The 24,393-nt window shown below is 35.3% G+C and overlaps 1 protein-coding gene across 1 annotated transcript; it reads right to left on the bottom strand.

The window, feature by feature from the left end:
- Positions 1 to 858: 858 nt before the first annotated feature.
- Positions 859 to 24,393, bottom strand: LOC137408232 (arylsulfatase B-like). Its single transcript, XM_068094657.1, has 10 exons — positions 24,264 to 24,393; positions 16,762 to 16,873; positions 14,913 to 15,065; positions 13,732 to 13,921; positions 12,695 to 12,796; positions 11,322 to 11,480; positions 10,491 to 10,698; positions 9,800 to 9,908; positions 4,697 to 4,845; positions 859 to 1,347 (listed from the first exon to the last, which is right to left on the bottom strand). The coding sequence occupies exons 1-10, from the start codon at positions 24,385 to 24,387 to the stop codon at positions 1,178 to 1,180; spliced, it is 1,476 nt and encodes a 491-aa protein (XP_067950758.1). The 5' UTR covers positions 24,388 to 24,393; the 3' UTR covers positions 859 to 1,177.

The raw sequence follows: 24,393 nt of genomic DNA, 5'->3' as shown, positions 1-24,393 counted from the left end.
ACAGCAAGCTTTTGCTTATGGTGCAGACGGAAAAAACTAAAAAAATAAAGTTTTCAGAGTCGCTAATTTTTGCAGTTGAGTTCATTCGAGGAAAGCATGTAAGTTCGTAAGTGTCTCCAATTGGCTCAAAGTTGATGTAGGATTATAGCTTTTAGCCGTTGAGATCAATAAATAACCACCAACAATAATTAAAGGTAAATAAAAATTAAATGAAATTAAAAATAATTTTGAAAAACTGTTCATCGAGCCATTATCTGGTGTGAACATAACCTGATAGCCCAACAACCACTACGAAACTTGCCATGGTGAGCTCATCTCACTCACAGCCCCTGCTGATCATACATGCAATGTTTTCCAACGAATTAAATAGAATGGCCAGTTACAATGCAGATTATAAAGAGCCTACCAAATGCGTATTCTTAAATGACCAGCGTGGCATGAGAAAAGATTAAATTTATGGGGAGCAACCACATAATAAATTAAATCTTGCAGTCCACTGACATCCAATTGCTAGATAGGAAGAGCCAATGAATGTAAAATATGAGCTTCCAGCACGTTTTGTATGTTATTCGTAGATTGATTGTCGATCGTATCATTGTTGATAATTATCATTTGTTCAATAAATTACTGCGTTTCACGATCTCTGACATCAGCTAGTCCAAAAATCAGCCAATGATTGTGCCCCTTATCTGAATCAGCTTGCCATGATGCATCAAGGAGTAGCAAACAAGGAACTGGTTACTCCATGTAACTTTTCATTTTGCACCTTGTTCAGCCTCTCGGTAATGCATGGCCAGCTCTTTAAAAAAAACTATACTAAGAGCAATGATATACTGCTTTAGGAGCTGTGAATGTATATAAAGAGATAAATTAATGTATTGTGAGTTTGTTAAAAAGATCATTGTATAAAGTTATCAAAATTTGTGATCAACAGTAAGTTCAAAAAAGTAAAAATGCAGCTATTTGTTGGAGGTTTTAAAATTGGGCTGTTCACTTTCACAAAACTTTTGCAGTGTTCTCATAAATATCAATTTGCTGCCCAGTTATTTTTAAAAACCTGAATTGAAACAAGACTAAAAAGTGGTATACGGTACTACCTACCAATGTATGCCTGATGCCAGACAAAACAATATAGGTGATAAGAATTCAGCCATACAAACATTTGAAAAAGCAAAGCTTAGCACCACCCTGGTGACCAGCTACCATCGAAATGTGATGGAGCAGCAAGCGGATCAATTTTAAGATCAATCTGTTTATAGTCTGCTCTCGCTGCTTCAACCTTGGCCTTCAATTTCTTCACTATATCCGGGTGTCTCTCAGAGATGTCTGTCGTCTCCCCTGGATCATCTACAAATTAACAGGATTGCCATTTGGTGTCTCTTCATCATTCAGCACATCTTTGGCAGGAATGAATTTATTTCAAATAGTTAATGAAAAAACCTGTTGCAAAATACAGTTGAAATATGTGAAGTTGTCTGCTCATTCTACAACCCTAATTCAGACCTAGATAGTAGCAGTTCAAAATATAAGGCATTTAATGCTAAGCTGTCAATAACTGTCCAGCAGATTGCTTGTACTTGCTTTGTAATATTCAAGTTTAAGCGAGACTGAAAATAGTTAAGAAAAATATAATTTGTTTTAACTTTGGATAATGTAAAAATGGAATTGTTGTTTCAGACAACGTTATATGTACACGTTACTAGTCAAGCCTTTAATTTGGGAAAATTTTTCATAAAACACTGACTATAGTTACTTGATATGACAAAAAAGTTTAACATATGTTAAGGTATGATGGCCGCCTATTGAACTACAAATTTCACTCGTGCATTGCCATATACAGTCATACTTCGACTAACGAGCTTAATGCGTTCTGAGACTGAGCTCGTATGTCAATTTACTCGCATGTTGGTGCAATTTATTTATATATAGAACAATTAAATATATATTGATTGGTTTCTATACTCCAAAAAATGCAAATAAAACACTCAAAACAAGATATTATAACAGAAAAAACATGTTGGCTATTGTCCTAACTTACCACATGCTTTCAAAAAGCAACAAATAAAAAATAATGCAAGGAAATGTGATTAATTAAAATGTAAAATTAAATACATACAGTAGCAGCTAACGCTAGCATTTGCCAGGGAGGGAGATATAAGTGTTATCCTTCATTACAACAGTTGAGTTTGATAAATTTGGATTTTATCAAAGTCTGAAAAAAACAAACTTAAAAGCAAACCTAAAAGCAAACTTTCATTTTTAACTTAACGTAATTAAAATTTCTTCGGCGTTCATATTTGGAGGTTTCTCACTGGTTAGCTAATTTTTTCCTTTGTTTCGCTTTCACGACTAGCCGGCCGTTTTAAAGATAAACCTATCTAAGGACGTTTGCCTTTGTCGCCCTTTCAACGTGTTGCGATTAGGACGAACACTGGTGTCGTCACAAAGGGTTAAATGCACGACCACTAGCCAACTTGTCCGAAAGTCTATTTTTATAATTTTTATAGATATCACTGGCCTTTTCACATAGGCCTTTTCGCCTTTTAAACACCGGCCTTTTCGCCTTTATTGAAACATCGTTTCAGTTACGCTGTCACCGGCCAATTGTTTATCTTTTATCCAATGCCTGAGCAATCTCTCCATCAGCGGTCGTGAAGATCGCTGCGTCGTTTAGAAACTATGGCTAGTCCTTGTGCAAACTAAATGCCCTGAATATAACCCTTCGGTTTGATAATTGTGGATGTATTTCTGTCATATTGCTGAGCTAGCTCAATCACACATACACATTTCACATATTTTACAATAATTTTCTGTTTAATATCAATTGTTATCATTTGCTTTTTCTTTCCATTATCTTTCATTTTACTGGCAAACTTTCGGTCTACGCACCGTACTTTTAATTCACATAATTCTGCACTGAAAATTGTGCACAAAAACACTGCAAAAGTATAACCTGATTAGTTGAAAAATACAGAGTGATGCTGTTCTCATAAAACACCTTCGGCATACTTCGCAACTGACTCACGTGCTCGTATCTCAAACATGGCTCGTATGTTAGTGCTAAAACTTGCTTAAAAGCTGGCTCGTAGCTCAAGTTTCTCGTACGTTAGAGCACTCGTAAGTTGAAGTATTACTGTAATTAACTGTGATCCTACTTTGACGAAACAATTACAAACCGAATTATACAAAAATTCTAGAATTTCTTGTTATAGCTGGTCTAGAAACATTAAAGGTTGACTGCAACAAAATTCACATTACAGTTATTTGGTATCAAAAGATTCACCATGTCTTACTCTGCTGTGCTGTAGGTGCAATATATGTGGAAATGGATTACAAGCTTTTAAAAGCTCAAAAACAAACAGTTAATCGCCGCCATCACGCAACTGCATAGATTGAAATCAGTTTATTTCTCTGACCTAGTCATTACATTTGGTCATTGTTTTGTCACGTAATTTTCTTACGTGAAATGAAAGGCCAATAAAAGGCTCCATATAAAACCTCTCGTAGCACTAGTTTATGACAAACACTTCGGGGGTTTTACCGAAAAGCCCATATCAAATATAGATGCTCGCTACTTTACAGTTTTGTTTCGGCTCGGTCTAATCGTCTAGTTGTAATCTGATCATATGACCCATACTTCCTGCCAAACAGCATGAATAATTTGTGCAGCATTTTTCGTTTATCACAAGTGACCAACAGGTTCATCATGTTTATCAGACAATGATATGTACTCCTTCGAGCCAAGGTTGAAAAATTAAACAAATTTTCACGGTAGGTTATAAGATATCAGTGCTGAAAGTGACAGCATTACAATGACGATGAAATAGACGCGTAAGAATAATAGACATGGTTTTATTGAATGCGTGAAGTATATTTGTGAAAATATTTCAACGAAGGAGGTTGCATGAAAGTGCAAACAGAAACCATCTTGTACAACTATGTCCCATTTGAGCCGTTTTGGAAAGGGATTCTAATCTACAGCAGTTTCGTGATGGCGGTGATTAACTGTTCGATTTTGAGCTTTTAAGAGCTTGTAATCACATTCCCACATTTTTTGTGCCTACAACACAACAGAGTAAGACATGGTGAATCTTCTGATACCAAATAACTTCAACCTTTAAAATCTAGCAATGAAAAATCCGCACGACACTGGATTTGATCTCAAGACCTCTAGAGCTAGAAGCGGCAAACTTAACCTTTAAGCTATACAGAATACAATAAATTCCAAGGCAAAGAGTCATTAAATTGGTTAAGATACTCACACTTAAAGCGCTTGTTTGGGGTTAACAACTAGCACGATTGGCCGTTATGCTTAATGGTTGCCAAGCTGGCCCAAAACACAGATATTGATTTAGTAAAGATATTAGTAAAGATCTATCTTTCCAGGTGTGTTACTCAAATTCACTAGGTAATTATTCTAGTACCATTTACCTAGTAATTATTAGGATTTATGCAAAGACCTTGGCTTAAATAATGGAAGTAATGATTTCGACCTTTAGAGCTTTACCACTGTAAACTAAGGCATAAAATGTCAAAAACTTTTAGCATTTGAGGCCTTATTTTATTCAATTCTCAAATGATTAAAATGCCGTGATTTTAAAATAGCACAATCAACCATGGCAGTGCTGTCAGATTGTACATGTACAGTATGTACTAGCTAAGGTTTGAGCCAGAAACAGAACACATATGTACTTACCCTCCAAGTTAAAAAGCATTATGTTTGAGTCAGTCGTGTAGATATCATGTGTGGGTAGCATGGTCTTAGTGAAGCCTCTTTCCTTGGCTGTTTCTACTGAATGAAACTTCTGTCCAGGTAAACCCATAACGAGCTTGTATTTGCCGACCCTTGAGATAGATCAAAAGGTTTGCTGCTAAAATTCAAGCTAAAGAAATTAAATGGAAAATATGCTTGAGAACTTGCTGACATGGTGCTTGCAGAAAATTAGAGGAATTTAACATCATTTCTTTTTATTACACAAAGATGCAGTGCATGGTTGTATAAGCCCTGTTGGAGTCGAAACCCTATAGTCTAGGAGCAGAGTAACTCAATTGTGAGTTGTTATTACTTTTCTCAACTTATGCAATATGATGCGTGTAAAAGATTTTTCAATATTTATATATTGCCTGTTTGAACGTTGCACTCTGTAACCTCGTTACTTATATACTTTCATGCTTAAATTACATCTCATCAAATGGCGGAGGCGTAATAAACAAGCCGATCACTGTTGCCATTGTGACAAGGAATTTTACAAACTGTGATTGGATAATTGAAATAAAACGTCATAATCCGCCAGTTTGCTTAGTAATAGCAGCCAAAACTAGGACCGTGTGTTGGGTGCCCGAGCGACTAACCTCAAGTGATTTAGTAGTTTTATCACCTCAACAGATAAAAACGGTAACTGAACGTGTTGACCATTATAAGTTCAACCATCTGGAATTATTTACAACTATTGCTAGGAAAGCAAAACTAATTATTTTCATGATCAAACCGAAGACCTCGTTCGTTCACCACGATAGCCATTATTTCATTGTCGTTGAATATCAAGAACGATGTCCATATTAATATGATGATTCAATCACTATTGACTGATAATAGATTCTAAGTAACTAACAGATGTTATCACAGACCAGATTTTACATGTGATGTGGTTAAATATTCCATTGTATCTTGTTGTTTTGTTCGTGTGAATTTGATGATCCGGTCTCCTACTAATCATGCAGCTTGTCCCACAAATCTCGGCTGGAGTAAAGACGACGATGAGATTTCTGTGCAGTGGTTTCTTGATGGACACAGAGCTATTCCCAGGCAGTTTGTCCATTGGACTAGTTGCTCATGCAAAAATAGTAGATGTGAAAGCCGATGATGATGCAAAACTGCATCTTTAGCTTTCACAAGTGTCTGTGTAGACTGCAGCAATGAAATGAACGATGAGGTTGAAGATGGTAATCATATAGACAGTGATGATGAGCTTTAAGATTCTATTTAATAGTTTGATTAAATACTTTGCAATATGCTTTCTAGAATCAATTGAGTGTTTTCGATGTATCATGATAAACAGACCGTGTACATGGGTAAACATGCTATATAATATAATAATCATACAATGTATCAAAATACACATACAAAGTCCTATGATATTAATTATTCTCCATAAAGTTAGTTGTCATCGAACATACTGCACCAATATTGTTTTTGCACACTACCCGTACAATAAATCTAAAAGTAAGCAAGAAATTTCGCATATAATTGTCAGTTAAATAAAAAAGAAATGACATGTACCAACGGAAAGTACTGAGAGAAGCATAATAAATACTTTATGCTTGTCATGAGTCGCCCAGCAATATAATAATTTAATTTAAAATATTAAACATTAAATTCGTTAGTTTGTCTGCGTCACAACCAGTGTACCCAATGAGGTATACAGCATAGCCGGTCAATCAGTAGTTGTACAGGTCCCATTGTGAAGAGTATGAAGAGCGTTCCTGGCAGACCAGTAGATACGATGATGATGAGAAATGTCTGTCATATTGAGTCCCTGGCGGCTGACTACAAAGAAAAGAATCACATCCATTACATACAATGAGTACAAAATTGTCATAAAGACATATAAGAGCTTACGTTTATGGTGCAATATTTATTCATTATAACCTATCAGAAAGAACGATCTAGCAAATCTTGTAGGTATAAATTTAAAACTTGAAAATAGGAAGAGGTACAAGACTGATTTTGATGTGTAAGCAATGTGCATAGCCCTACATGAGAAGAATAGAAGTACACCCTTCAGCTCTCGCCACAACAATATTTAGTTAACTCATACATCACACACTTTTGTAAGGTAATAATTGATATGTGAGCACTATAATAATAATACAATATAACTCGATAGATTAAAATACAACGAAATATGTATTAATATATAATATCGCACAACATAATGCCACGCATAAATCATATAAAACAATTTAATGCAACGCAGTTCAATACAATACAACATAATACAGTTATTATAATACAATACACCAGAATATAATGTAATAACACAATAATACAGTATAAGTTCTGCATGACACTATATAAAGATTTAAAACTAACCAAAACATCAGTTACATAATAATTATACAGTTGCATGCAGGTACTACACGTTGTCTTGAAATTGGCTTGACGTTTTAAAGAGCAATACAGTCTACGATTTTGTAAATAGGCGAGATAAGTCTTAATAATGATCAGCAGAGGCATGCTGTATAACAAATACTCCAATATTACTGGTTTATTCAAAAAATACACGAGAGGTATTTTACATGTATTTATGAAGCCCAATAATTTAAGTAGCTAACAATGTTATGTAGTGCTGCCGTCTTAGCCTAAAAAAATTAAACAAAGTGAATTAAGCCATTGAGTGTATAAAACACTGAGTGTCAATACATATGACAGAAAGTGGTTTATTGTATAGTTTATAACCAATATGTAAAATATGGACTGAGAAGTTTGACAATCATTATAATCAACACTTATCACTCATTGATCCAGCTGACTGCAGTAAACACCGACAAACAATACTCTAGCAAGAAGCTGTTTTGTTTTGGAAAAGCATGATTAGGTGAAGGAAACGCAAGATTTTCAATGAAGCAATGCATTTAATCTTCAATTGATGAATCGTTTGATTATTTATCGAAGTATTAAGTAAAACAGTTTGCTATCATCTCACCTTAGTTTGTTCAGGGGTTTGAGATTCTTTGCAACTTGAGAAGCTCTATGTTATTTCGACTCACTAACAATCTTCATCAAGCATTCAGTGTAGTATTTGCATACGTCAAACACTGCGAGTTGCTCCGATGACTTTAATAGGGTTTCTACGAACCTATCTGACTGTTTGTAGATGGTGCTCTACATCTCATAAAAACTTTAGATTATCGGCTTTTTTTCCGTTAGTAAGGCTTATTAGAATGTAGAGCTTGATTATAAGAAATTATGTAATCCATAATAACTAGCTGTGGTAATCAAATTAGATAGATTTTAAATTTTCACTGCTACCTACGCTGACGGCTGATTTAATCTTCAATGAATTAATGGCTATCGTGGTGAATGAACGAGGTCTTCGGTTTGATCAAAAAAATAATTAGACCTAGCAATAGTTGTAAATGATTTCAAATGTTTGGTCAGCGAGTTCAGTTACCGTTTTTATCTTTTGAGGTGATAGAACTGCTAAATCACTTGAGGTTAGTCGCTCGGGCACCCAACACACGGTCCTAGTTTGGGCTGCTATTACTGAGCAATCTGGCGGGTTATGACGTTTTGTTCCAATTATCCAATCACAGTCTGTGAAATTCCTTGTCACAGTGGCAACAGTGATCGGCTTGTTTATTACGCCTCCGCCAATTGATGAGATGTAATTTAAACATGAAAGTATATAAGTAACGAGATTACAGAGTGCAACATGCAAACAGGCAATATATAAATATTGAAGAATATTTTGCATGCATCATATCGCATAAGTTGAGAAAAGTAATAGAAATTATTTTTATGACAGATAGGGTTATCCTGCTCTCTGACTACTAGGACAGCCAAAGGCTGAGTATTATTAGGCAATGTTGTATATGTATTACTAAAATCACAAAACCTTTCATTGTATCCATGGTAATATTTTGTTTTTTATCTTCAAATGTCACTGTCAAAAAATGTGAGCAATAGCTGCAAGTATTTACCATCTCATACAGCAACATATTTTATTGAAGCTTTCACGAAGGATGAGCTCAGAAAATCGGATTTGAACCTCCAGCTCTCATTTCACTGAAAGTTCTCACCAAAAACAAGAGCTATAGTAACCATACCTAAATCAGTGGCAACACGGTTATAAATTCATAAAAGCTTGCTAGTGCATGCCGTATTCTGTAGATTCATATAGCATAGCTAGCCAGCTCCCCACAGGAATAGATAAAGATAGAACAAAAATAGAATCCGTAGAAAAAAAAAACATGTTTTATAAAAAACGCGGTGGCTAGATTTATGTAAACCAGTTATATCGTTACAACAAATAAAAAGACAATAGAATAAGATATAAATGGTAAATACGATAAATGTCACACAGATTTTTAAAAATATAGCTTAATGGAAGTTTCCTTTGGAATAATATTATTATATCAGAAACTGCATCACCTTTTGGCGTCATAATTATTAAGCAATTAGGTGCTTGAACTGCTTTTCTTGACCATTGCAGCGATTGTAAAACTCTGCCAATAACCAAATAAGATACCAACAAAAGAGCAGAAATTGTTTAACAAAATCCATTCAATAACCTCAGTCACTTCCTTATAGCTATAAATATAATACCCAAGTCTGTCAAGTTAGTGGTTATAAAATGATGAACTGATAAGCTAAAAGGTTTCTGCTCATAATTAAATTAGATTCAGTAAAGACACTTTATTGACCTTGTGGAAACTGTGCTATGAAATTCGAACTGAAATGATTAAGTTAATAAAATCAAAACATGAGTGAGCAACTCCGAATTCTCTGTTTTTTATTATCACAGTAGTACTATAATAGCTGCAACAAAATCCATTGTAGTTCAACTTTTGGTTAATAAATACGTTTAGAGCATCAAAACTTAGGCTATTATTGTCCATACAAGACCTGTGGATAGAAGAACCTTAGTGAAACGCATTTAGACTCACTGATTGTGTCATGAATGGATTCGTTTCTAAACACTAGCCGAGGAGCAAAGTGATGGAATAGATTAAATTAGTACCTCATTGTAGAACTGTTATTATACATATATGTACAGTAGGAGAGCATAACTCATACCTTACAGCAGTTTTATGATCAGGCATGACCTGATAAATAAACTCTGTTCTTTTTGAGTTGTCACCCTTGTATATCATATCGTACTGGTCCACTCCATCCAGCATTGTATCTGTAAACACAGGGGTAGTGGTTAATGCACTGCAACCATAAACGTAAGGATGACTACAATTGCCAACTAGTGCAGAAATTTACGGATTTCACTGAAACTTACTTTTTGATCTATCCAAAGCTAGATGGAAAAGTTCAAACCAGTTCATTGGATGCTTAGTGAATACAGTTTTTGTAAGTTTAGGTAACAGTTTGGTGGCAAATACCTGGCAAACTTACGCCCACTACTAGGCTAATTACAAAGCATAAAATTAAGACTTGCTTTTTCTCTTATTTTAGCCACCTTAAAACATCAGACCACTAGTTAGGCCATATTTTGCAGCAGTTTGCCAAACCAGTTCAAATCAGTCAAAGCAGTTCATTGCTTTAACCAATATTCATGCAGTTGTCCACGATCCCTAAACACACTGGCTCAACGTCGCTCGATAAGCATCAAGAGTCCATAGCTAGCACTATCTAGTAAAGTTTCTCAGCACTAACAAGAAACTGTACAGTAGTAACCCACTTCCTAGTCAGAGCTCTCCCCCACCCCTTCCTTCTCGTTCCCCAGCCCTCCCCTAACGAGAGATACAAGTGTAATCACCTGAATCTAAACTCTGCTGCGCGAAATGCATAATTGTAGGAGTCCAGTCAATGGCGTGAAACAGGCCATCATGAGTATAACCCTTCTTTTTTATAGCCTTTGTTCCAGCAATCAGCGTTACCCCTCTTGTGCCTCCTTCCCAAACAGTGCTTTTCTCTCCCCGGAATGGTGCGTTGCTAGCTCCAATCGAGTATAAAGTCGCTCCATTCTAACAATAGAAACAGTCATGCTCAGTATAAATGACTTGGTGATGATAAAGAAACTCATAACATCCATGCTTACTGACCGCGTAATTGTAATTACAATTACGGTAAGCATGGATGTTACATACATTACGTGATGACATTATGTTACATTATATTACATTACATAGAAATTACAGTAAGTTTTACACATAATTGTAAAAGCAAATCTTCTCAAAAACAAAGTTTTGGATGATTGATATCAAACTATGAAAGTCACAACTATCAAACTAGGGCGAGTGCTTTGTTTAAAGGAAAATATAACACAGCCAGCTTATAAAAAAATGTTGTCGTTTTCATTAAAACATGGAGGTACCTTATTTTACATCTTCAAACATAATGCTTTTCAAATTCAGAAAAGAATAATCAAGGATTTGTTCTACTGGCCTCTAAAAAAATGAGCAAATGAAAATTGGACATCTCTCAAACATGCAGTAAATCAGCAACACCATAAATTTAAAATTTAAAATAACATATCAGCGAAACGCCTATTCATGTAATATGAAGTCTACTTACATCTGAAGTAAATATAGTGAGGGAGTTGTCATACATATACCTATTCATGTAAGGTAATATGAAGTCTACTTACATCTGAAGTGAATATAATGAGGGAGTTGTCATACATGTCTCTTTTCTTGAGAGCAGCAATGATCTTGCCCATGTACTCATCAACAATGGTCACCGTGCCATAATAAGATGCCTTGTCACGATCCATTCCCGGATACATTTGTATATACTCATCAGGCACCTGGTAGATGATTTAGAATATTAATTCATTATGTTTGCCTCTTGTGCAGTCATTACATGACAGTGTAGAGGTGGTAGAGCCAGTCAAGTGCATGAGTTTTGATTAAAGTGTCGTGTAGGTGCCCTGCATCTACTTCACTGGCTATGTCAGCAATAGATGCAGAGCTGTTCAAAGCCATCGTGTGTTTCCAACTTGATACACGGAATTCCATCGTACAATGAAGTCAAAGCATACTGCGTCTATATCATACTTGTGAAAATAACAGAGTACTATCATTAAAAGGCAAATGAACTTTGCAGTCTGAATATCTAGGTTGTATAATTTTAATATATTAGAAACAAAATCAATTTAGTGTGTGTATGTCACAATATTCCTTGTTTTTTATTGATATTTCATGTTTGAAATAATAATTTCACAACCTGAAAACTCTGCCCAAAGAGAATTATTTTGAAAACTAAAAAATAAATATAGAGGAGATACAAAAGAACAAGCAGATCTACGAAAAACAGTATAAGTATAAGTAATGGCCAATAAGGAACTGACTAGGGACTTTGGATTACAAATGTTTATATGCTACTCTACAAGATGAAATTGTTCGCGGAGTTAAATTTCGCGAAAATTGTCTTTTCATGCATACTGTATTGGTGGACTAAATTATTCGCAGATGAACACATTCGCGAAAAAATTAATCTGTGAAAGCAGCTAGCAATAGAGTAAAACCTTCACATGCGTATACCACATGTTTAGGTTTCTATTTAGCTGAGAAATTGATGTCGATCATGCTGAGCTATAAATTTCTGGCTGCATCCAGAGGTTTCCATGAATATTCATCGATTTGGAGGCTTTTATTGAATTAACAACTTGTGGTAAGTTATGAGGTTTTTTCAACGTAAAGAACTGCAAGAGAGATTTTTTCGATGACGATGCCATGCCGAATAACTTGTGATAACCTTGAGTAATTTTGTAAAGAAGTGTGATGCATTGGCTTAACTCAAAGCCGGGCAGTGATTTTACAAGAGTTTGGAACTCAGCTACATTTACTAACTCTGCCTAGCGGCTAGATTGTAATTTGAGGTAGTAGTTATTCTCCCTTGCATTAAAAATAAAACTGATTATTCATGGATTCTAATAATTCGCAGAATTAACTGTACACGAACTCACGAATTATTAAACCCATTGAATAATTTCATCCTGTAGGGTATATCAATACGTACCGTAACTGGTGAGTGGACATTCTGGAATGCGAGCCACATGAAAAGTGGATATTCAGTGTTGTGATGCTCAATAAGGGACACTGCTCTCTTGCCATACAAGTCCTGTAGAGTTATATAGTTAAATTACATACAATAATTCATGGAATAAACAAATAGATATGAAGTTCATTTCCACAAGTCAATGCTGTTCAAAGCAGATATACATCATAACTTGTGGTTTGCATAATATAACAATACAAAGACATCCAAGTAACTGTGTAGTGCATAAGCTACATGTATGAACTATTTCTTTGCAATAAAATGATATTGTTTTTTGAGAAAGTATTTTTGGCCAAAAAATTGCCACAGAGGTTTAAGTTCCCACAAATATGTTGTCTGTGGTTAGGATGCAGTACTGTCCTTTGAGTTGTAGCCGGTATGTAGAACAACAGCTAGCCATAGCAAATATAGAATTTTCTTTGTTATTTTTGGTACAACAATCAACTAGGAGTGTGTATGTAAGAAATGTACTCCATATTGGTTCAGCTCATCACTGTCAAACACGTCGTTCAAGTACCAACAAATGGCAGTCAGCCAAAGCTGTACAAATAAAACAGTTTTTATAATCGTTTACACCAAAATGATGAAAGGTTCTTATACGTGTAGCTAGCCATTAAGGAACACTTACTCCAACCACTCAACCTAACCCTGCACCTGTGCATCATCCTCTTCAAACAGTATTAAAAAAATCACTCATTCGCAGGCATATTAATGTAAATTCTCGATTCAAACTTTAACAAGTTATTATGCGCTACCAGTAGAACATAGTACACTACATTTCATTAGGTGATCAATTAATGTTAACCAACTTATCGATGCAATTTAATTTAGTTATCTTGCTATCCAAAAAATAAAACTGTTTAGGTAGAAATTTAAAAGCTCATCAATAACTACCAACTTCAGCCAAGAGAAGTTAAACAACCAGTTTGTTAGGGTTCATCTCCTATGTGAAGAAGACAACTCCATCAGAATACAAACGATGCCCTTTTTAAACTCACTGTACTGTATTGTCCAGTGACTTCAGTTGCGAGTCTATCATTATCTCTGAAGTCCAAACCTTCCTCAGAGTCATCTGAGTTGTAGTTAATGTGGAGGAGTTTATCGCCATAAGCAGCATACATGCCATAGAATGTGTCGAAGCCTCGTCTAGTGGGTGTACAATCCCAGTTACAGAAGCCTAGATGCCATCTGTAACCGTGAAAGCATAGCGTAAAGAGGAAAACTCCATATTAAAAACCATTACCGAATTAAACTCCAAAGTTTTTAATTCTTTAAAAAAAGCAAGAATTAAAGATATTCAGCTCGGTGTTTAAATTTAACCAGGAATATTGCCATGAATTGAACAGATCAGAGATCACTGATTAGATCACAGCAGTTAATAATCCAAATCGTGTCCATTGGTGTAACTGGAGCTACGTAAAAGTTTCATTTAACCAAAAACAAAAAGAATTGTTCAACAGATGACAGAGCATTCTTGTAAAACATACAAAACCAAGCTCCAACGTAGAAACAAGCAAATTGCCTCACGAAGTATAAACAAAAGCTGCGAGGGCAAAAATTATAGTTTTTAAAAACTTTGATTCCTATGATAAGGTGAAGGCATAGAACATATAGTACAAGTTTTTAATAAGGCCTACAGATGTCTCCAATAACCTGGGTAAGAATCAGTTAAGTTACTGTTACAGGACCAGCTTTCTAGCTAGTATGACAAAGCCAGATACAGCTTTCCAGCAAAGCCTATAATAGTTGAAGGATAGATGTGATTTTCTGTTACTAAATAAATATTCTGTGCTTTATGCCTGCTTTTTAGTCATGTTGTGTGTATGTAAGGGTCTTGTCTGGCAGGGAATGTCTGGCCGTCTGTTTCCGTGCATAACTTTCGACTAGTGCATTAGACTTTTACATAATAGGAGAGCACGGTACATGTATTGGAAACAAAAACCAATCAAATCAGCCGAAAAAAACCCAACTTTTAGACAACAAAATTAAAACTTGAAAAGTAATAACAATATTTTTGAAAATGATGATTTGAACAGAATAATAATAACAGAATGTTTGCGAATAATTCCATTTAATTGAATCGCTTGTTAGTACTGCTATCAATTTCAAGCCTAGAATTAAGTTAACCAAGAAACTAAAAACACTACGGGCATATCCATGAAGCAAACTATGAACCTACTTTCCCAGTGCATGTGTCTTGTAGCCAGCTTTCTTCAGCCTTTGGGAAAGCAGAGTTTCATTGAGTGGGAGACAAGCCTTGTGATCTATGGCAAAGGGCAGTTGCATTCCAATTTTGTAAGGATATTTTCCAGTAAGTATTGCAGCCCTTGAGCTGAAATATTAAATTTCATATAATATAGTTGAACACGAACTTTTTCCCAAAATGATATACTTTTGAAGATAAGTTCTCCGTCATTATTACACAATATTAGTCTCGCCTACGTGTCTATATTTAAAATAGATTTTAGAACCAAAGAGGACAGGAAGTCATGAGAATTGTTAAACAAAATAATAAATATAGAAGCAAACCAGGGTCTCCAAAGCTTGGTTTTTATTTCTCATTAACCCTCGCATAGCCTGCACATAAATCATAAAAATATCGTCCGAAATTAACAAGTACCCATTTTCCTTGATTGCACGCATAAAATCCTTTTTCAATAAACAATGAATTTATCAGTTCTATTGAATTTATATGTTCATTTGTTAAGAAAAAAATTGAATGCGCAACCTTAAAGGTTGACTTGCAACAAAATTCACATTACAGTTATTTGGTATCAAAAGATTCACCATGTCTTATTCTGCTGTGTTGTAAGTGCTAAATATGTGGAAATGTGATTAAAAGCTCTTAAAAGCTCAAAAATGAACAGTTAATCGCCGCAATCACGAAACCGCCATAGAATGGAATCAATTTAGTTCTCTGACGTAGTCAAACGATTTGTTTATTGTTTCGACATGTGATATTCTCACGGCAATTGAAAAGCCAATAAAAGGCTCAATATAAAACTTCTCATAGCACTAGTTTATGACAAACACTTCGGGTTTTACCGAAAAAACCTTACAAATATAGATGCTCGCTACTTTACTGTTTTGTTTCGGCTTAGTCTAATCATCTAGCCATAATCTAATCATGTGACCCAGAACTTCTTGCCAAACGGCGCGAAGATCTTCTGCGGCATTTTTCGACTATCACAGGTGACTAACAGGCTCATCATGTTTATCGGAGGGTGATATGCAATGGTTCAAGCTAAGATTAAAAAATTAAACAAATTTTTATGGTATAGGTTTTGAGATATCAGTGCTCAAAGTGACACCATTACGATGATGACAAATTAGACGCTTAAGGAAGATAGACATGGTTTTATTAAATGTAAGAAGCGTATTTGTGAAAATATTTCGACGAATGAGGTTGCATGAAAGTGTAGTCAGAAGCCATCTTGTTCAGCTAGGTATCATTTGAGCCGTTTTGAAAAAGGATTCTAATCTATGGCAGTTTCGTGATGACGGCGAATAACTGTTCGTTTTTGAGCTGTTAAGAGCTTGTAATCACATTTCCACATATTTTGCACCTGCAACACAGCAGAGTAAGACATGGTGAATCTTTTAATACCAAATAACTATAATTTGTAAATTTTATTGCAAGTCAACCTTTAACCAACAATAGATATTATATTAAATATAATGATACAACAACATTAAAAATAAGATTATTGCTCTTGCAAGTTCAATTTCTGAATCCAAATTTAACCAATAGAACTTGCAACATCAGATGATGAACTGAACTAGAGGCAGAGACCATTTTCCCGACACATGAGCGTTTTGATTATATGCTGCACACCATCCATAGTTCCTTATAACATGTTCACAACCTGCAAGTTAATAGTAGAAACATCAAAGAGTCACTTCAGTTTCAGCTAGTAAATACTCAATTGGTCAATTGATACAACAGACTTAAAATTATGATGTTCACAAACAATACGCAGCACTTGATATGAATGCTATTTAGTTAGTTACAAGTGTAAATAACTAACGGAGTGCAAAATGGTTGGAGGTATGATGCAGAGAGAATGACTCCTTCTTGAGCCAATCCATCAATGTTAGGAGATATAATTTCCTTGTTCCTGAACCCGACATCAGAATATCCTAAAAATTTCAACTGGTTCTGTGAAGCATTAAAAACTTTTATTTACAATCACTTCGACATACAAAATGTCCAAAAGATAAACTTTCCAGATATTTGACTGAATACCCAAAGTTATTTCCAATACAGTGCATCCGCAGGATACGATTATAATCTGTTCCATAGTCGGCATCGTATGGTGAAAAATTTTTATATATGGGTATAAAAACGATAGTAAATATATAATGCAAACATTCCTTAGGAAAAATAATCAAAATTTTATATAAGTGTTGTACATATTAAAAATTAGTGACAAAATAGTATGTTAACCTTAGTAACTATAGTTATCTACGGTAGCATTGGTGTATTTAGTGGTTATGATCTGCATTAAAATATAACATTATAAAGTTACACTAATAAAGTGCAGAGAATAAGTATATGCACAATTATTCAGAAATACGTAGAGACGGCCGATTGGTGATGTTAGAGTTTTGGTCTACCAAACTGAATTTCACAAAGTCACAAGTTTATCCTAACCTCTAATCCTGGTTTCAGACAATTGGACAAACAGACCGACACCGCTCTGTTTGATTGCTCTCACTATGACAAACATATGTTTTGTTTTACTTTATAGTAGACAAATACAATACTTTTTATTGTTTTTCTTTGCAGCATAGACCTTGCTGTTTCGAAAAAAATAAAAAACATTCATTTAAATTGATATTCAAAGTTTTTTCCCCTTAACTTAACGTAAAAGTGCCGCATTTATAAACCCTAAACCAAAAGAAAGTTAAAGCAGAAATAGAAGAAATATGAAAAAAGAGAAAAGTCGTCGATTCAAATCAAGAATATCACAGTGACTGTGCAGTTATTAACTTAAAAATTTAATTTAGTTATTTTCTATTTGAAGAGCCAGAGGGTGAGTTTGAAAAAATCTTAGAACAGATTAGGCAATTTACATGTATTTTACTGTTCGTATAACGTAAATTCCCTATAACATAAACATTTCTGGAACAGATTATTTACATCGTAAGAACGTTTACTGTACTTCTATTTAAAAAAAGTTTTGAAAATGTAAGCCATATATATTCTCAGTCAATCATTAAGTTTTGGTTATACGGAAGTTTATCAAAAACAGCTTTGTGAATGACCAGTCAGGAGTTATGCTATCAAGCCTTTTGGTCTCATTACTAAAGTAGGCTCTCATACAACGTAAATAATCCGTTCCAGGAATGTTTACGTTATAAGAAATATATGTTACAAGAACAGTAAAATACATGTAAATTGTCTAATTTGTTCCAAGATCTTTCCACACTCACCTCTTTGACCATGCAAAAAGAGAAAACTTGAATGAACTCTTTTAATTTGCGGGCTGTACGGTAACTGCAGTATTTTTTGTTTGCATCAACAACTTTTCTTCTCACATTTACAACAAGTTGATGGGAACTGCACATTTTCGACGTTCATTTTCAACGATCTGTTTATTTTTCTAAACAGCAAAGTCTAATCTACAAAATAAAACTAATAACAAATATTTTGTACGTCTACAATAAGTTAAAACAACAAAATCTTTTCACTATAAAAAATGGTTCTATCTGTTTTTTCAAGTAAAATAACTGCATTATCTGATTTATAACATCAGAAATTCATCCATTTTACTTTAAATAAACCGATCAGTCATATAGAACTACAAATTTGCTATTATTTTCAAAATTGAAGCTATAAATTGCAGAAAACTTTAAGAGTAGAGATATGAGTGTCTCTTCTCATTTGTGGCATGCTTTCAAATAGTTAACTAAATTGGTTCAAATTTTTTCCTAATCTGTTGTTTTTTCCTAATTTGTTTGCAAAATTCAAAATACAGTAGACTGCTCGAATAGGCCTACTACCTATGATGTAATGCAGTCATTTATATATTGAGATTGTTTGCACAAGCAAATACCTAATCAACTGCATAGCTATTGATTCTAAAATCCATATGCATAAAAAGAACGGACGGGGTGGTGAGGGGTGGTAAGGGGTGTCATATTTTTACTGCACCCACCACTTCATATGGATTTTCAGTGAAAAAACATATGAACTGGCTTGCTTCAGCAAACCTTCATCCTTGTTCTAAACTTACACCTGGCATGAAATAATAAGACCAGTGTTGCCAAAGTTACATACCTTGCAGTTTCGTAATTGTAATGCGTATTATAATTTGGACTATCAGTAGCCTGACTTGACAAACTGTTATTTTTGCGGAGTTGTCCCCCCGTCGAGCTGGCGAGCAACACAACAGCTTGTCACAAGACGTACTGCACCTGATGCATCAGCTGCACTGAAAGAGAGTTGTGCTCTTCCGTCTATGCGGCTTGGCTGCGATGTTATGGCGGTCGCTCCATTGGTAATCATAACGAATTTCGCGCAAAAATTTATGTAGAAAAAAAATAAGATTATAACATTTACCTAAAGACCAGTCTCTGCTGTAAACTTTAGCAGAATTTAAGAATAAAATAAATTGAAAATACAATCTATAAGAACAAATAAAACTGACTGATACAAAAATAGAAATAAAACTGATTGAACGTACAAATAACGACATGTTTAGTCGCTGTTGTTGCCTAAGTTCTCAAGTTCTACTAAAGTTTACCGCAGAGACTGGTCGCTAGTTAAACGTTATAATCTTATTTTTTCTACATAAACTTTTGCGCGAAATTCGCTATGATTACCAATGGAGCGACCGACATAACATCGCAACCAAGCCGCATAGACGGAAGAGCACAACTCCCTTTCAGTGCAGCTGATGCATCAGGTGCAGCACGTCTTGTGACAAGCTGTTGTGTTGCTCGCCCGCTCGACGGGGGGACAGCTTCGCAAAAACAACAGTTTGTCAAGACAGGCTAGAGCAGTGGTTCCCAACTGGTGGTCCATGGACCCCTAGGGGTCCACAGGAGGTTTTGAGGAGGTCCACAGGCTGGTGCTAGTATTGGTTTTTCTAGCTAGATATTTACAGCTATTTCTGTCATAGGGGTTGGATTAATGATATAACACCCTAAAAGGATAGATGACGGCTATCATATGGGCGGGGTTTAATTATCGAAGTCCGTTGGAATTGTGCTAGCCTGGGTTTCCGGGCTAACGCAATTCCCGCGGGGTGGTCGCGTGTCTTGTTAGGTTTTTGGGTCTAGACTTTTATCACCTATGTGCGTCAATCGCTGGATAGTACCTGATTTCCGGTTAGTAGTACAAAACAGCACAACCTGTAACCAGCAAACACGTAATTCTCTCTTTCCCTCTTCAATTTCAGCCATGTACTAAGATCCATGGAAAATGAAACATTTCAACTTACTTATTTTTACCAATTTTCAGATTGGTAGGGGTCTTAGTATATGCTTAAATTTGAATATAATTTACCCGAAATCACCCAAACAACGGCCTTTTTTCCCTAGTGTTTGATTAATATTTTTCCACTTATAATATGAAATGGCAAAGTCTTTTGTCGTTGTCACATTGTTTGACCTGGCCAATAAGATGGGACAGCAGCAAAGCTGTGCAGTTTAGTTTTCATACTCAAAATCTAAATGTAAAACCAAATTTGGGTCATTTCACAATGGCGGCTATTAATATCATGAATGCTTGTTAATGGCAGCTAACTGATCATAATTGTGACAATATTTGTATTAAACTATATTTATTTGACAACAAAATGAAACCAGCAGATCGGCAAAATAACCAAAGATGTTTATGAAGATAAAACCAATGAAGAATTTTGGCCTTCCATGATTCATCCACAGACAGCCAAACACGTCCTTCGAACTCTGCTCCCATTTGTGTCTACATACATATGCGAGTCCGCTTTCTCCTCCATGGTTGTTCTCAAATCGAAACAACAAAAAACCGACTAGGACTTGAAAATGACATCCGATGCGCTTTGTCAACCATTTCCCCAAAGATTGAGAATTTGGTGAAAAACAAGAAGTATAATCTATCCCACTAACAAACTGAAAATTAACAGTCAAAGCAATTTAGTATAGCATTGATTTATGTAAGTAAATAAATAGAAACATGTCAAATCTATTGACTCTTATATTATTCTAATTTATAATGTTCGCCAATTTAAAATGCATTGTTATAAACACCATACCATATATTATGATGTTTATAAAGGGGTCCATGACTTTTAGATAAAGAGCTCAGGGGGTCCATGGCTCCAAGGTAGTTGGGAACCACTGGGCTAGAGTCAGAGCCATTGAGTGTAAGAGTTATGTCATGCAAGTAACGCAAAAATTGGATCACGTGATCATATGGTCGCCATCTTAGTTCCATTTACCGTTTCGTACTCAAAGTGATATACGATATTTATTTTAATTATCATTTTGATTGTACTGTTCTATTACGATTTCAGTTGTTATTGTGGAAACTAAGGGCTGTTATTCCACCCAGCCTTATCTAAACCTAATTTTTTATGATTGAAAGGCTAAGTCATTACCATAGTTTAAACGCGGGGCTAAGTGGCAATTTTGAGCATTATTTGAGAGAGAACTACACCTATTCATACATTGATCATGCTGATTTGTTAATATTTTATATCTCAGTGTAATCGGTGTATGTATGTATGTGTTGAACTCCAAGTGCAACAAAGAGGTTACTAGAAGTTGGCAGTTTAATAGTAGCAGCAGTCAACATTCCTTCGATCAACTTGCTTGTGGCATTAGATTAGATCAAGGAGTTTCACTCCTTGATTAATAGATGAAAAAGTTAACTGCTGGGTAGTAGGATGCACAAACAGATGTGAGCACAGCTACACAACGCATTGCTTCCCAAAAGATGTCACATTGCGAGTTAAGTGGATACAAATGGTGAGACGAGAGGGCACCATCACTTCTTCATCGCGACTTTGTCATGTAAGTATTATATTTACAGAATTCATTGATAGTGAACATAGCTTTCGCATGAATTAACTGTTTATTGAAGTTAACTATAAATACCAGCATAGACATAATATAGGCCAAACTAATATACAGATAGGCGTATTACTTTCCAAGCACACTTTGAAGATCAGATGTATGAGCCTAACCACAATGATGGCTTGAAGAAACTTTGGCATCTTGCTTATCCCACGGTTTCCACATCATTCAGCTCCCAAAAGATGAAAGCCACCTTTGAAACGAGGTGCAGAAGACTCGGGGCCATCGATTGCTTATTCCTCTGACCATGATTATGCAAGCAGTAAGCCATGCCCAACAGCTGAAGAAGAACCTGATGTTTCAGTTCTGGAGGCACCATCTTCTCCTAGTTTGCAAATTTGTTTTGTTCATGTTTGCTTTGACATACAATTGCATTTATTTTGAGTAATATGTGTTTATAACATTTTCTATTAGTAGGCTTGCGATGATCATGCAAGTAAGTATAGTCAGTGGAAATGTGTGTAAGGAGTGCTGGGATTTATTTTATTCTTCTGGATGGGACTTAACCATTGCCTCTGTGCATCACTAATTCTTCTGTGTGTCTTCTTTCACATCTAATTTGCACACTTTGCTAATCCTAATATGCACAACTTAACAGAACTCATAACTTGTATAACCACCTTCTGATTATATGTTCCTCTATCTTCCACGTATTAAAACTTAACTAAAGCACCTAGATATACTGAGCTTGCATTGATAAAATTATTTCATTTTACTTTTAGTGGAAATGAATACAACTAACATTAATGAAGATGACCAGGATACAATAAACACCCTGAAGAGAAAGAGTTCTTCAGTAGAAACTCAGAATGCTAAGGTATAAGACTTTTGTAGATTTTATAAGCTATATTTGATACTGATGTGTATTACTTGATGTTTGATGTAGCCTAATGGTATATATTAAATTGAATAAATTTACTATTTTTGTCCAAGGTAAGAAAGAGATGCTTTGATCTTCGCAAGAAACTCAAGCAGTCCGAGTCAGCTGTAAGTAAGTTGTTTAATGAGAATCAGCTTGAAGCGCTTCAAGGAAAGTCTACAAGAGGACTTAAATAGAGCCCGGGAACCATTATAAAAGGTCTGCAACTAAGATTTGCATGTGGTTCAACAGGCTACAACATGTTGCTTGAGCAGAATCAACCACTTCCTTCTATTTGAACACTCCAAAACATATGCAGAGCGTTCCATTTTCATCTGGTGTACTCAAGGGGGTGTTTGAGTACATGAAAGTTAAGGTAAAGTTCTGTAATTACAGACTAAGATGTGGTGCTTCGCTCTCTAAAAAACTCATGTTGATTAAATCAAAAATGGCTATTTAAAATTATAACATTGTCTTTGGCTCAAATGTGAAATATTTTTGGTGCGACTATAGGGCTTTAGTGTTCACAGGTTGAAAAATGTCTCCCTTTGATAGAGACTGCTGCCTCACACTAGATGAGCTGCAGATTACTCCAGCTAAAGAGTAAACCCGTATTAACAATAGTTATATGTGTATGTTTTTAGCAACTTCATTAAATTGACTGTATATATTATATACTTGATATATTTGGCCTTATTTGGTGCATTTGAATATATATAATTATGTTGTTTGCAAACCCTTTCCCAACCACATGGCATATGTAATGTGTCTTTAATTTTACTGCATTTGAATATGTGTGGGTACATATGCATTCTATTTGCAAATATATGTGCATGTGTAAAAACCAACTCAGTTTTTATGGATTTGTGCTCTTTTTGCTTGATCAGAGGCAATAAGGCTGTCAAAGATACTACATCATGTTAACTGAAGTATCATATGTTAGCAAGTATTGCCTGTCATGCAAGCTTATTGGCCAATATTCACTTACGTGACTTTTATTGGCTAGCAAATACCATTGCCTAGAACAATGAAATGAAACCGTTGCGCGACGTGGAACTAAAATGGCGCCCGTGAATTGTTGGTGGCATAACTCTTACACTCAATGGCTCTGGCTAGAGTCTAGCCGCTAGACTATCAGCAAACTGATATGTGATTGGCTGGCACCTTCGTCATAATTTTATCCCACTGAAGCGCACTGCGCATATAGGGTTCTCGTTATGTTTGTAACGCTTCGCTGAAGCTGAACACTACTGTACGCGTGAAACATTGTAGAAAAGAATGAGATAAGTTAGCAAGCCTTTTTAACCGAGCTACGGAGTTCTATCAAATAATTAGAGCTATTATATTACAATCTATTCAGGTCATTATGATCGGTATGGTCATTATGGTCACTATAATCAGACCATACAATTTCATTTCATCTTTGCCTGCAAAAGAGGCTTTTGTTTCATTGTTGTATATCATATTTTATGTTATCAATAAAGAGATCATCATCATCCTCCTCATCATAATTAGAGCTCAATTATAAATCATGTTGCGTAAGAGACCAGAAATACTTGAAGTTAAATCAAAGCGACGTTTTTGCATTACAGTGTTGTTCCTTACCTAAGTCATCAGCAGTGATGAACAACACATGAGGCTTCTTCCATGCGGTGCTTCCTGTATGGTATAAGTTATAATAGCCATATAGCACTGCAGATATCAGTAGAAAGAGTGCGTAGCGCAACATTGCGTA

This window comes from Watersipora subatra, chromosome 11, assembly GCF_963576615.1.
Source record: "Watersipora subatra chromosome 11, tzWatSuba1.1, whole genome shotgun sequence".
Taxonomy (NCBI): domain Eukaryota; kingdom Metazoa; phylum Bryozoa; class Gymnolaemata; order Cheilostomatida; family Watersiporidae; genus Watersipora; species Watersipora subatra.
This window is presented reverse-complemented; position numbering and strand designations above follow the sequence as displayed.

What these genes read in the sequence shown, in the direction of transcription:
- LOC137408232 (XM_068094657.1), bottom strand. Translation starts at nt 24,387, where the DNA reads ATGTTGCGCTACGCACTCTTTCTACTGATATCTGCAGTGCTATATGGC. An exon ending in TCACTGGACAATACAGTACA is followed by an intron (nt 12,797 to 13,731) that starts GTGAGTTTAAAA and finishes ATAACTCTACAG; the next exon opens with GACTTGTATGGCAAGAGAGC. An exon ending in AATGCTTTTTAACTTGGAGG is followed by an intron (nt 1,348 to 4,696) that starts GTAAGTACATAT and finishes GTTAATTTGTAG; the next exon opens with ATGATCCAGGGGAGACGACA.